Source organism: Myxocyprinus asiaticus, chromosome 40, assembly GCF_019703515.2.
Source record: "Myxocyprinus asiaticus isolate MX2 ecotype Aquarium Trade chromosome 40, UBuf_Myxa_2, whole genome shotgun sequence".
Taxonomy (NCBI): domain Eukaryota; kingdom Metazoa; phylum Chordata; class Actinopteri; order Cypriniformes; family Catostomidae; genus Myxocyprinus; species Myxocyprinus asiaticus.
The window spans coordinates 10,573,574-10,588,249 of NC_059383.1; the positions used below are offsets into that span (position 1 = coordinate 10,573,574).

Consider the following 14,676-nt stretch of genomic DNA (forward strand, 5'->3'; position numbering starts at 1 on the left):
CCCTGATCAAAAGTTTACATACCCTTGAATGTTTAGCCTTGTTACAGACACACAAGGTGACACACACAGGTTTAAATGTCAATTAAAGGTTAATTTCCCACACCTGTGGCTTTTTAAATTGCAATTAGTGTCTGTGTTTAAATATTCAATGAGTTTGTTAGCTCTCACGTGGATGCACTGAGCAGGCTAGATGCTGAGCCATGGGGAGCAGAAAAGAACTGTCAAAAGACCTGCGTAACAAGGTAATGGAACTTTATAAAGATGGAAAAAGATATAAAAATATATCCAAAGCCTTGAAAATGCCAGTCAATACTGTTCAATCACTTATTAAGAAGTGGAAAATTCAGGTATCTCTTGATACCAAGCCAAGATCAGGTAGACCAAGAAAGATTTCAGCCACAACTGCCAGAAGAATTGTTCGGGATACAAAGAAAAACCCACAGGTAACCTCAGGAGAAATACAGGCTGCTCTGGAAAAAGATGGTGTGGTTGTTTCAAGGAGCACAATACGACAATACTTCAACAAAAATGAGCTGCATGGTCGAGTTGCCAGAAAGAAGCCTTTACTGCGCCAATGCCACAAAAAAGCCTGGTTACAATATGCCCGACACCTTGACACGCCTCACAGCTTCTGGCACACTGTAATTTGGAGTGACAAGACCAAAAATAGAGCTTTATGATCACAACCATAAGCGCTATGTTTGGAGAGGGGTCAACAAGGCCTATAGTGAAAAGAATACCATCCCCACTGTGAAGCATGGTGGTGGCTCACTGATGTTTTGGGGGTGTGTGAGCTCCAAAGGCACGGGGAATCTTGTGAAAATTGATGGCAAGATGAATGCAGCATGTTATCAGAAAATACTGGCAGACAATTTGCATTCTTCTGCACGAAAGCTGCGCATGGGACGCTCTTGGACTTTCCAGCACGACAATGACCCTAAGCACAAGGCCAAGTTGACCCTGCAGTGGTTACATCAGAAAAAGGTGAAGGTTCTGGAGTGGCCATCACAGTCTCCTGACCTTAATATCATCGAGCCACTCTGGGGAGATCTCAAACCTACGGTTCATGCAAGACCACCAAAGACTTTGCATGACCTGGAGGCATTTTGCCAAGATGAATGGGCAGCTATACCACCTGCAAGAATTTGGGGCCTCATAGACAACTATTACAAAAGACTGCACGCTGTCATTGATGCTAAAGGGGGCAATACACAGTATTAATTCAATACATTGAATTGATCATGATGGTGCCGCAGATGGCTGCCTCGGTATGGAGCTCCTCAGTTCTTTTGTTGTTTTTGTTTGTTTGTCCTGTGTTTAGTAATCTTTTTCCAGTCAGTTTTAACAGTGACGAACTGCTGAACATTCAACAGCATATACCAGACAATCCTTTCCCGGTTTTCGAATATTCCGAATATTTTGCTAGACATTTTAGTTGGAGGTGCAGCTCTGCTGTTCATGAGACGCAGGCGAGGGAGACGAGCCGGTGCGCTGGTCAAACTCCGTCGGCACGGATTTCGAACAGCGCTGCAGAGTATTCACTTAGTGAATCTCCGCTCTCTTCCTAACAAAACGGACGAACTACATCTCCTCACCTGCACAAACAAGGACTTTTCAACCTCTGCTGCCTTGTGCTTCACAGAAACCTGGCTGAGTGAAGCCATTCCGGACAGCTCGTTACATCCGCCGGGCTTCCAGCTGTTCAGAGCGGAATCACATCACAGAGTTAATGGGGAAAACGAGAGGCGGTGGAACATGCTTTTATATCAATGAAAGTTGGTGTACAGACGTAACAACGTTAAAGAGGATGTGCTGTCCTAATTTGGAAGTGCTCTTTATTAACTGTAAGCCTTTCTACTCGCTGTGGGAGTTTTCCTCATTTATTCTGGTGAGTGTGTATATCGCACAAAACGTGTGTTTGAACACAGCGCTGCAACAGCTGGCTGATCAAATCACAGACATGGAACAACAATACCCAGACTCAGATATTATTATTCTTGGGGATTTTAACAAAGAAAATCTCACACATGAACTGCCCAAATACAAACAGCACATCACATGCCCCACCAGAGACAGGAACATACTGGATCATTGTTACACAACAATAAAGGATGCATACCGCTCTGTGCCTAGAGCAGCTTTGGGACTCTGATCACTGTCTTCTACCTACAGGCAGAAATTAAAATCAACCAAGCCAGTAGTAAGGACTGTAAAGAGATGGACCAATGAAGCAGAGCGGAAACTACAAGCCTGCTTCTATTGCATGGATTGGAGTGTTTCTGAGGCTGCAGCCACAGACCTGGATGAGCTCACAGATACTGTAACATCATACAGTATATCAGTTTCTGTGAGGATATGTGTATTCCTACTAGGACTTATTTAAAGTTCAACAATGACAAACCGTGGTTTACAGCAGAGCTCAGGCAGCTTCGTCAGGCCAAAGAGGATGCTTACAGGGGTGGGGATAAAGTCTTGTACAATCAGGCCAGGAACACACTGAACAGGGAAATCAGAGTGGCTAAAAGAAGATACTCTGAGAAGCTGAAAAACAAGTTTTCAGCTAACAACCCTGCATCAGTGTGGAGTGGCATGAAACAACTCACAAATTACAGGACTCCTACCCCCAACCCTGTAGGAAACCAACAACTGGCTGAAGACCTGAATGTGTTCTACTGTAGATTTGAAAGGCCCAATCTCACACCCCGCACCCACTCTGACCTTCACTTCACACAAACACCAACACCTCCTGCAACCCCCCTCCTCCCCCCTCCTGCTACTCAACCTGCACTTAAGATCTGTGAAGATGATGTGAGCTGCGTCTTTTGGAAACAAAAGACGAGGAAGGATTCAGGCCCAGATGGCGTCTCACCAGCGTGTCTTCGATCCTGTGCTAACCAGTTGGATCTTCACACAGATCTTCAATAGATCACTGGAGCAGTGTGAAGTCCCATGCTGCTTCAAATGCTCAATCATTATTCCTGTCCCAAAGAAACCAAAAATCACAGGACTTAATGACTACAGACATGTCGCCCTGATGTCTGTGGTCATGAAATCATTTGAGAGACTGGTGTTGGCCCACCTGAAGTACATCACTGGACCCTTTCTAGATCCCCTTCAATTTGCTTATCGAGCAAACAGGCCTGTGGATGATGTAGTCAACATAGGATTGCATCATATCCTGCAACATCTTGACAGACCAGGGACATATGCAAGGATCCTTTTTTTGGACTTCAGTTTGGCTTTCAACACCATTATCCCAGTTATACTCCATAATAAATTACACCAACTCTCTGTTCCCATGTCTATCTGTCAGTGGATTACCAGCTTTCTGACGGACAGGCAGCAGCTTGTAAGACAGGGGAAACTCACTTCTAGCACCTGTACAATCAGCACTGGTGCCCCCCAGGGATGTGTGCTCTCCCCAATATTCTTTTTCATCTACACCAATGACTGCATCACCAAGGACCCCTTTGTCAAGCTCCTGAAGTTTGCAGATGATGCCACTGTCATCGGCCTCATCCGAGATGACGATGAGTCTGCATACAGAAGGGAGGTTGAACAGCTGGCTGTCTGGTGCAGTCAAAACAACCTTGAGCTGAACATGCTCAAAACGGTGGAGATCATTGTGGACTTTAGGAGAAACACTCCAACACTGACCCCCCTCACCAGTCTAAATAGCACTGAGGCAGCAGTGGAGTCATTCAGGTTCCTCGGCACTACCATCTCACAGGACTTGAAGTGGGAGACCCACATTGATTCTATTGTGAAAAAGGCCCAGTAGAGGTTGTACTTCCTTTGCCAGCTAAGGAAATTCAACTTGCCACAGGCGCTGCTGATACAGTTTTACTCAGCAGTCATTGAGTCTGTCCTCTGCACTTCAGTAACTGTCTGGTTTGGTTCAGCAATGAAATCAGACATCAGAAGACTACAAAGGACAGTTTGGACTGCTGAGAGGATTATTGGTTGCCCCCTGCCCTCCCTTCAAGAACTATACACTTCCAGAGTGAGGAAAAAGGCTGGAAAAATCACTCTGGACCCCACTCACCCTGCCCACTACCTTTTTGAACTGTTGCCTTCTGGCCGACACTTCAGAGCTCTGAGCGCCAGAACCGTCAGGCACAGGAACAGTTTTTTCCCTCAGGCTATCCATCTCATGAACAGTTAAATTGCCCCATTGAGCAATAACTATGTGCAATACACAGTTTAGTCTTTCTTATATTTATCCAACACATCCAACCTCTTCTGCCATTTCATTCCTCTGAAAAAATCAAACAAAAGAAAAAACAAAAAAACATTTGGACTGTACATAACAGATTGTATTAGATTTGCACTACCCATGTGTATGTGTGTATGTATGTATGTGTGTGTCTGTACGTATGTGTATAATTATTTTTTATTTTTTATTATTATCTATGTCTTGCTGCTGTTTTTGTATTGTTTTTGTATTGTTGTACACTGGAAGCTCCTGTCACCAAGACAAATTCCTTGTATGTGTAAGCATACTTGGCAATAAAGCTGATTCTGATAAGAACTAAGGGTATGCAGACTTTTGAACAGGGGTCAATTAATTTTTTTCTTTGTTGCCATGTTTTGTTTTATGATTGTGCCATTCTGTTATAACCTATAGTTGAATATGAATCCCATAAGAAATAAAATAAATGTGTTTTGCTTGCTCACTCATGTTTTCTTTAAAAATGGTACAAATATTACCAATTCTCCAAGGGTATGCAAACCTTTGAGCACAACTGTACATTATACATGCTATTTGTTCCATATGTTGGTGCTGTTAATTTGAATTAAACATTGCTGTTTGAGGTAGAAGCAATGTGGAAGTAACTATAGCAAGAGCAACACATGAACAGTATGATATGGCTTTTGCCATTGAGGTGTACCGTGAAATTAAAAAAGTTGTGTGTTTATTAAGACTCAATAAGTGCCTGAGAAAATACATATGTCTAGCTTATATGTAGTTTATGTGTTATGTGTAGCTTAATCTGTGTTTGACAGCCAGTTGCATGTCATAACATTTTAGCATGGAAGTAATAAATCGCATTCTATCATTTATCATATCATCTCTTTGATAGATGAAAAATAAAAATAAAAATATAATATTCAATTTTATTATTTTCTAATTGTTTAGAAATTCCTTTGAAAAGTTTAAACTATCTGGGCATTTTGTTGATCCATTTGTGATAGATATAAGTGCCCGGTCACTAAAGACACGAGGTTTGTAATAATGATTGGCAAAACACCCATATATTTAAGGGTTAATAAACTTGTTTCTATCTTGCTAACATTCATCATTTACATAATTCATAATTTCCATACATTTCAACGTTTACAAAACCGGTCAATATACTCCATATTTACATGGAATAACCTTGGTTTTATTTGCCTAATCTTCCTGAAAGGCCCCATGTGGAGTTGGTGAACATCCTGTTGGGCTGTGGCGAAGATGTACGCGTGGCCATTGGCCGACGAATACAGACTGAGTGTGAGCAAAACTGGGGAGCTCTGTGTGGGAGTCTGAGTCTCTGTGCGCATGGAAAGATGGAGGGCCAGGCCAGTTCCACCCTCGCCCCTCCCTCCACCCCAGTGGGAGCTAACGCCAACTCCCTCCCCCCTGCTGGCCTTGTTATCCACGAGGCTGATGTGGAAACAGTTTGGACACTTACAGAACAAGATGAAGATAAAAATCAGAGTCAGTCCTCAGGTCCACAGTCTCAAGACAATGTCTCTGATGCTGAAAAAGAGCTCAAGAGGTCTTTGAATGCCACCAAAAGGAGGTGAAGGGAAGGTGCCCATCAGTGCCTTTAGCCCACACAAACAAAAAGGCTCTCAACTACTCTATGGACATATAGGCTGCAGTCCCCAGTGATTCTAAATGACTTTTCACACTGTGCTAAACCCTAGATTAACATTACCTGGGTTTAGGCCACTGTTACCCCTGGGTTAAGCAACTTTTAAGCCTGGGTAAAGGCCACTTTTTACCCTGGGTTAAGCCACTTTTCATTTTGAAAGGGAGTTTTTAACTCCTAGTTCGAAACCCTGCTTCGGAGCACGTTAGCACAGTTTTTGTGGTGCTGGGAAGATAAACCAGGATTACGTAACTTCAAGTGTGAAAAGCCTTTAAGAGTACCAGTGATGACAGGGTATTTCAAAGTGATGTTACATATAGAGCGCTGCCATTGGTCATAGTTATGCTACATATGTTTATGATTTGGTTTCTTTTGTGTAAACATAGACTGAAGTCCCAAAAATGTTCGCAATATTTCAGTGGTATATCACCCATAATTACAATTAATTAGGGGCAGTGGTAGCTCAGCAGTTAAGGCTCTGAGTTACTGATCAAAAGGTCAGGGGTTCAAGCCCCAGCACCACCAAGAGGCCCTTGAGCAAGGCCCTGAGATATATTAGTAAACTATGGACTAAATGCATTCTTATGATTGCAGACTTTTCAGAATGCTTAGATGGAGTCTGTCAGCCAGTGATTCTGAGAAACCTTATTATAAAAACTGTGTTTTATGACGACATCATTCCATGAACTCTTTTTTTTTTTATATATATAGCTTTGAAGCAAAACTATTTGGGTGAATCTTACAAAAACATGCCTGGGTCAAACCAAACCACAATTATTTTGTGCTGTATAAATACTTGACAATTTAAAGGAATGTTCTGGGTTCAATACAAGTTAAGATCAATCAACAGCATTTGTGGCATAATATGTGACCAAAAAAAAGCACTTTAAATGAAAGTGAATGGTCCATAAGCATTACAATAGACATAGTTTCAAAAGTATAGCCACAAGATGTGAACATTATACTGTACGTGTTAACTTGATTTTAGTGTGATAAAATCATTTATTAACCTAATCTGTGTAAAGTTATATCCACAACTGTGTTGTCATGGAGGCAATGCTCTGTAATCTTGGTTTTGCATGTAACTTTTCAAAGATAATGTTTGTAAGTGATTTTATCAGACTAAAATTATGTTAATAAGTATAATGTTCAGGTTTTGTGGCTATACTTTTGAAACAGTGTGTATTTTAATGTTTATGGACTTGCCCCATTCATTCCATTGTAAGTGCCTCACTGTAACCCAGACGAGTCAAACATTTTTTTGTGGAAATCAACATTATGCCACAAATGCTGTTAATTGAACTTAATTCATATTGAACACACAACTTTCCTTTAAATAATATATCATTATTGTTATTTTTTTCCACATTACATTTATGAGAATGAGAACTTTTATCAAATTACTCAAATGAGAATTTGGGGTGTAAAATGTGCTTAACTGTCATGAAAATTATGTAACAATGCTAATGTCACAATCTTACCGGTCCTAAAACGAGGCCTTGTTTTCTTTAGGCAACGTATAATTTCCTATTCCTTTCTTTTGATTTTGTGATGAAATATGACCCAGACATGCATGAGATTCACCCATTGGACCTGCTTATAATTATAGAGCACAAAACATGTACGGCCTTAAAGCAGCAGATATAAGCTCTTAAATGCTACATGCTTCATGCAGGAGAGGTGCTCAGTCTCAGTCGACTGCAGTGTTTCTGTTGCCAAGACAATGTGACATATATCTAATATGTATTATAAGAATTTATATTTTCATGTTTAGCATTTTTTCATACATGATAAAACTATGCATTCCTATAAAGTAGATGAAATTTTAAAACATGATTGTGACGAGGAGGAGGATGTGGCCGGGCCGTGAGGATGCAGGAGAGAGATAAAGGAGGAGCCAGGGATGCCTGAGAGAGAGAGACACATGCAGCAGTTGTGTGTGTGTTGTTATGTTTCAGTTCAGTGTTTTATGTTGTAATTAAAGTCTTGTTGATTGTTAATCAGGTTGCTGCTTCCTCCTTTCCCGATGAACAAGAGGCTTGTCTGCCACACTGGTGCCGAAACCCGGAAAAGGAGGAAGTGCACGCTGTCCGGGAGAACTCGCCGCTGCCATCCGCCAGGGGGCGGAGGAGCCCGCTGCCATCCGCAAGGGAAAGGAGGAAGCAGGAACCGGATTAACAATCAACAAGACTTTAATTACAATATAAAATGTTGAATTGAAACATAACAACACACACAGCTGCCACCTGCGTCTCTCTCTCTCTGGTGTCCCTGGCTCCTCCTTTATCTCTCACCCGCTGATTGGGCAACTCAGCGCCAGGCGTGAATCCTCACGGCCCAGCCACGCCCTCCTCCTCGTCACAGTGACGTAATAGGAAGAGCATTGATTTTGGAACCTACCTCATTTCTTTAACATGCACCTATACTGATATACGGTAGATATATAATATCACATAAAATATAATGTGTCCCCATACTTTTACAAGGCAACTTGGAAACCCACTGCCTGCTGTTTCAATGTGTGTCTCATAGATATATATGTATTTTTTATTTATTTTAAATTCTCCAAAGTTATACATGACAATTAGCCATTTTTTTATTATTATTTGGAAATCAAGTTTGTTACAGCTATTACATACTGCAAAGTTGTTATCCAACTAATTTTTACATAAATCTTGTACTATTTATTTTTTGTTCTTTTACTGTTTTTTTTTTATTTTTATCAATTACTTAAATTTTTTTTTTTTTTTTTTTTTACAAAAAATCGTTTCTGCCACATGTGGGGAAAATTGTGCTTTGGTCATAATTATAAGATAAAAAGTCCTCATTATTAGATATAAAGTCATAATTATGTGATTAAAAGTAATACTTATTTGGGTCAAAGTCATTTATGATGTCAAAATTATAAGATAAAGTAAAAATAATGAGATTAAAAGTCATAATTACGAGATTCTTAACCATAATTATGACAAAGTCAAAATTGTGAGAGAAGTCACAATTATGAGATTCAAATCTAACAATTTTTTTTACAATAACTTATCTCATAACAATGACTTTTTATCTCAGAAGTATGACTTACCTTTTTTTTCTTTTTTATCCTGTGGTAGAAACGGGCTTCCATAACTATCAGTTATAAATAAACTATTAAGAAAACAAAACGATATCACCTCCACTTAGGTCATTTTTTACTCACAAACCAAGTACTGCAGGACCACAGTGCTTGTTTTGTGCAGTACACCCACACACTGGATTATTTTTGCGTACTTTGGACCTGGTGTTACTGCAAAGTATAGAATAACTGAAGGGCAAAAAGCTCTACTGACATCACAGAAGAAAGAGTCTGAAAAGGTCCAGCCTCTTTAATATAATCACAAACTTTTGGCCCCGAGAATAGAGGAGCCACTTATAAATCTCATCTGTGTTTATATCAGTTTTTGCTTTATGTACCCAAGCTGATTTACATCAATACAGAGCAGGTGGAATCCGTTCAAAGTAAACAGTGTATACTGTATACACTCATTGAGCACTTTATTAGGATCACTATGGTCCTAATAAAGTTCCCGACGTGGTCTTCTGCTGTAGTAGCCCATCCGCCTCAAGGTTCGATGTGTTTTCTATTCTGAGATGCTGTTCTGCTCACTACAATGATACAGAGTGGTTATCTGAGTTGCCGTAGCATTTCTGTCAGTTCAAACCAGTCTGGCCATTCTCCATTGACCTCTCTCATCAACAAGGCATTTCTGTCCGCAGAACTGCTGCTCACTGGATGTTTTTTGTTTTTCACACCTTTCTCTTTACATTCTAGAGAATGTTGTACATGAAAATCCCAGGAGATCAGCAGTTACAGAAATACTCAAACCAGCCCGTCTGGCACCAAAAATCATGCCACAGTCCAAATCACTGAGATCACATTTTTACCCCATTCTGATGGTTAATATGAACATTAACTGAAGCTCCTGACCCGTGTCTGAATGATTTTATGCACTGCTGCCACATGATTGGCTAATTAGATAATTGCATAAATATGCAGGTGTACAGGTGTTTCCAATAGTGTTCAGTGAGTAAAGTATATATATATATATATATATATATTAGTATACTGTATATACATAGACACACAAAAACAACCAGCTCTATTTTGTCATCTATTTGATCAAATCAAAGTGATACTACACCCCCTAGTGGTTCAGACACACAGTTAAGCATGAAGGGTCTTGTAAATTTTGCATAAAAAATGGAGCCCCATCTCAAAACAATTATTTTTTATTTATTTATTTATTTATAAATAAACACAAAATTAAACTGAAGCAGATAAAAAAAAAATGGCTTATACAAAGTACTTTCCCACAAATCAAAGTTTGAATGAAATGAAATAAGTCCTTATAAAGAAATTAAGAAGCAATAAACAATAATGATTAAGCCTTTTAGGTTTTATTTTAATTGCAATAAAGCACACTTTGCCACCCAACTGTCATTACCATAATGCGTCCAGGCATTTGACTTCTGAGGGTTTTTTTTTTTTTTTTGCAATTACCATTATTCTCAATGGTGATTCTTATCTCTGTAATACTGTAGATTAAATTCATACAATTGTGCATTTTTAATACAAGTACAACAAATACTACCATTATGATGTATAAACAATTAACAATTTATATATATATATACACACAATTATTACATAGAGTCATGGAAATTTGATTCTTTCTAGTCCCAAGCTTCTTGTCTTTTTGCAAAACATTTATAATTATTTTATTTATTTGTTCAGCTGAAACATGACCTGGACATGTTCTTAATACATTTTGTGTGAGTCACCCTTTCATAAATATTTAATATTGAAAACCTGACACAGTAGTTCAGAAAAAAACTAACATTTATATCTATAATATGTATGTATTATAATATGTTCTATACAGAACATCAAGTCTTTAAACAACTTTTATAAGAAGCGGCAGCATCTTTGTTAAGTTCATAAGGCATGGACATCTTGCAGAAAAGTTTTTCTGAGGTTTATCTAAAGTTTATTCAGAGGTTACCCATCAGGGTCTGGAATATTACAGAATTAACCTGAGATCAAACATCCTACATTTTCCCAAAGAAAAAAGTTTATTACAATTGCACAAAGGGTAAAATATGCAACTGAAATGGAAATGTAATCAGTAAGACTAATAATGAAAAATAACAATGAAGTGTCTGCATTTATTTCCTCTTGAAAATCTTATTCTAAGTTCTAAGACCTGAAAATTTTATAATAGCTCTTTAATGTCCTGCCTTATTGCCCTAGACAATTTTTAAGCCAGTTAATATGGACTGAGTACTTCAATATATTTTGTAGGTAATGGATATAATTTGTTCAGCAACTTTGGTCCAACATTGCAATCTAGTACAAGACCTGTTCAAAATCTCATTGTCTCGGTTGATATTTGCATCCTGTTATTAACTGAACCTCACTAGCATCAGTGCACAAATGTGCGTCTTCCTCCCTGGCAAGGAATTCTTCATCTCCAAGTCATTTTAAAGTTCATGCCAGGTCTACCGTGATAATTGTAGGGTCAAATTAGGTTGAAACATTCACAGAATGATTTTAAACAGCAGGCAGAGGGAGGCTGAGTTCCCTTTTCCATTAAATGAAGGGGAAGAGTCTCTTTTTCAGGATGTAGAGCACTGTTGCCAGAAACAGAGCGAGAGCTAAAAAGATCAGCAGTTTGTCGGTCAGTTCGCGCCGATTATATTTCAGGATGAGCTTTCTTCCCAAATGGATGGTGCCCGTCATGGACTTAAACTCTTCATTTGTCTCTTGCACAGTCCTTGAAGATGTAGCTGGAAACGGAGCCATTGGAGAAAAGAAATACAAACATGTAAAACTCACAATAGTCCTGACAGGACAACTGAAAAAGTGCAAAGTCATATTTTCCCCCGCCACATTAAAGGAATAGTTCACCCAACGTAGAAATTGACTCACACTTATATCTTTCAAAAAACACCAAAAAAGTAGTTCATACAACTAATGCGCTATATTCAAAGTCTTCTGAAGATCTTCGGAGCATACTGAAATTTAGGTTGTAATTGACTGAAAAACGTCCCCGCTACTGCAGCTCTCAAATCTCACTCTTGCGTATTTGAACTGGCACATCGCGTACGGTTAAGTTACGACACATGCAAGAAACGATGTTTAGCATCAGTCAGAGGAGGACTGGCCATCAGGAGAACCGGGACTTTTCCCAGTAGGCCGGTCGCAAAACAGGGCCGCGATATGCCAAAGTGGGCCGCGATAAGCTGAAGGGGGCCATGATATTGAATCACATTGCCACAATTATTTTTAAGGATTTTAAAATTATTTTGTGTAAGTGGTTGTTTGGTAACTTATATGTGTGAGAAAAAGGGGTAAAGATAGTCTACATCTTTTGTGTGGGTTTTTAAACAATAAATTATAAATAATTCTCATTACTGTAACTTATTTATAACTGACACAAGCACCAATATCTTAAGAATATAAACATACACGTAAAAAATATATACTGTATTACGTATATATTTGGATTAAGCTGAAAAATATATTAAAAAAAAAGAAAAAACAAGGTGCAATTTAGTTGATGTGTTCCCGTAATGAGATAAATTGTTTATTTATTTATTTTTGTTGGATTTTCCCCTTTTTCTCCCAATTTGGAATGCTCAATTCCCAAGTCCTCGTGGTCGCGTAGTGATCCCAGGTGCCTCAGCATCTGAGATCGTCAACCCGCGCATCTTATCACACGGCTTGTTGAGCGCGTTGCCACGGAGACATAGATCACGTGCCCCACCGAGAACGAACCACATTATAGCGATCACGAGGAGGTTACCCCATGTGACCGGGCCAATTTGGTTGCTTAGGAGACCTGGCTGGAGTCACTCATCACGCCCTGGGATTCGAACTAGCGAACTCCAGGGGTGGTAGCCAGCATCTTTCCCACTGAGCTAACCAGGCCCCCGAAATTGTTTATTCTTAACCAAATTTGGTGAGTAAAGATCATTTTTTTTAAAGCTTATACTAAATGTTGACAGGTAAATTAAAAAAATGTTTTACTTATTTTTCAAAACACACAGCTTCTCAGATTTTAGGCCAGGGTTTTGTGTGTTGTGGTAATGAGCATTCTTCTGGACATGCTCCAGAAAACGTTCTCCAAAATGTGGAAATTTTTTATTTTAAATACATCTTGATTATACTGTTTTATATGTCTTCATTATACTGGCTTGACTTCCCTTGTCAGGTTCATGTGAGAATTACCTCCTTTCAGCATTTGGGATTGTAATAACATGAGGGTGAGTAAATGACAGAATTTTCATAATTATTTTTTAATAGTGTCACTTAAAGGGGCAGTTCACCCAAAAATATTATTTCTCTTTTCAGTTACTCACTCATGTCATCCCAGATGTGCATCTTTGTGACTTTATTCTACAGAACACAAATGAAGATTTTTATAAGAATATTTCAGCTCTGTAGGAAAGTGAATGGTGACTAAAACTTTGAAGCTACAAAAAAAGCACATAAAGGCACCATAAAAGTAATCTATATGACTCCAGTGGTTAAATCCATGTCTTCTGAAGTTAAATGATACGTGTGGGTGAGAAACAGATCAATATTTATTTTTACTATGTATCTACTTTTAACCACATGTGTTGACGGTGTATTTTGGATTTGCTATATGCAACGCATAATTTAAATTAAATCGACTGAATACTGTTCACAAGACTCTACACTGTCATTTAAAAGTTAAACTTCTGGCACACTGCATCACGTGACACAACAGCATGATTTTGATTTCCTTGCAGTGCTGCTAATGGCGCAGCGCCAACAAAAGTGCCTCTGGTAAGAAACCTTAAAAGTTTTTTATTGAAACCTGTTTGGGTGTAAAGAGTAGCATCTCTAGTTTCGTTTGATATGCCGCTTGATGACCACATACGTGGATTTTGGGACATTATTCTCTTAAAAGTTGAAAAAACGTGTATCAACATTAATACATTTATGGGTCATTTAGCTTTATTTGAATATCAATTTTGTTATATTTTATTTTGTTATCACTGTAAAATACGGTTCTATTCATTAACATTAGTAAATGCATTCCTACTGTATATATTTACAGTGCATTTCACATGGAGAATAAATTATTCATTCAAAAGCCAAAAATGTTTGCTTTCAGAGGCTTTAAATGGAGTTAGGATTTCAAACTTTTCTGAGACCAGTGCAGACAGACAGCACACTGGAGCTTATGTCATTCACTAAATAGGGAGCAAGGGAGCAAAGGTGCATCCTATAGTTTCTATGCAGTTAAGTGCATTCACTACTAACATCCGGTCAAAAGTTCAGTTTCAGGCTGCAGATGATGTTTTGACTGCTCAACATGTTTGGCAGACATGGAACAATGATAATCAGTACATAGTTTCAGAATTGTATAATGCAAAATTTTATTTTAACATGGTTAGCAGTGATTGGATGATGCTTATTTTATCAGAATTATTTATTTAGCTTTATAGAAAATCAGCTGTAATGTCTATAACACTCCTGGAAACATAATTATTTGATGGAAAAAAAATGGACTTTCTATAGCTTGGTGTTATTTAAAATTTCACAACTTAGTCCCGTTAGATAACTTAGTGATGATATTACTGTAGGCCCTATGACCTAGAGCGCATAGACTCTTTTACCTAGAGTGCCGATGGTCTCTTCACTCTGCTGCACCTGCTGTGCCATCATTCGACTGATGCCCATCAGACTCCCTGTGATGTCACTGGAAGTCTGCACCAGACTCTCTTTAGTGGCTTTCCTAAATCCAAAGCAACA

The 14,676-nt window shown here is 38.7% G+C and overlaps 3 protein-coding genes across 4 annotated transcripts in view; 2 read left to right on the top strand and 1 right to left on the bottom strand.

Annotated features, from left to right (window-relative positions):
- Positions 1 to 5,827, top strand: part of LOC127430514 (uncharacterized) — a 39,095-nt gene extending 33,268 nt beyond the window's left edge. The window contains exon 7 of the mRNA XM_051680344.1: positions 5,412 to 5,827. Coding sequence (XP_051536304.1) covers positions 5,412 to 5,790 — 379 coding nt within the window. The 3' untranslated portion in view covers positions 5,791 to 5,827. The remainder of the gene's footprint in view (positions 1 to 5,411) is intronic.
- Positions 1 to 14,676, top strand: part of LOC127431288 (uncharacterized) — a 20,710-nt gene continuing 6,034 nt past the window's right edge. The window contains exon 1 of the mRNA XM_051681668.1: positions 1 to 69. The gene's annotated coding sequence lies outside the window, so the exon portion shown is untranslated. The remainder of the gene's footprint in view (positions 70 to 14,676) is intronic.
- Positions 10,268 to 14,676, bottom strand: part of LOC127431292 (vesicle transport protein SEC20-like) — a 19,721-nt gene continuing 15,312 nt past the window's right edge. For both annotated transcript variants that reach the window (XM_051681675.1, XM_051681674.1), the window contains exons 5-6: positions 14,541 to 14,659; positions 10,268 to 11,678 (exon numbers count right to left, since the gene is read on the bottom strand). In XM_051681675.1, the coding sequence (XP_051537635.1) occupies positions 11,482 to 11,678; positions 14,541 to 14,659 (316 nt within the window). In that variant the 3' untranslated portion in view covers positions 10,268 to 11,481. The remainder of the gene's footprint in view (positions 11,679 to 14,540; positions 14,660 to 14,676) is intronic.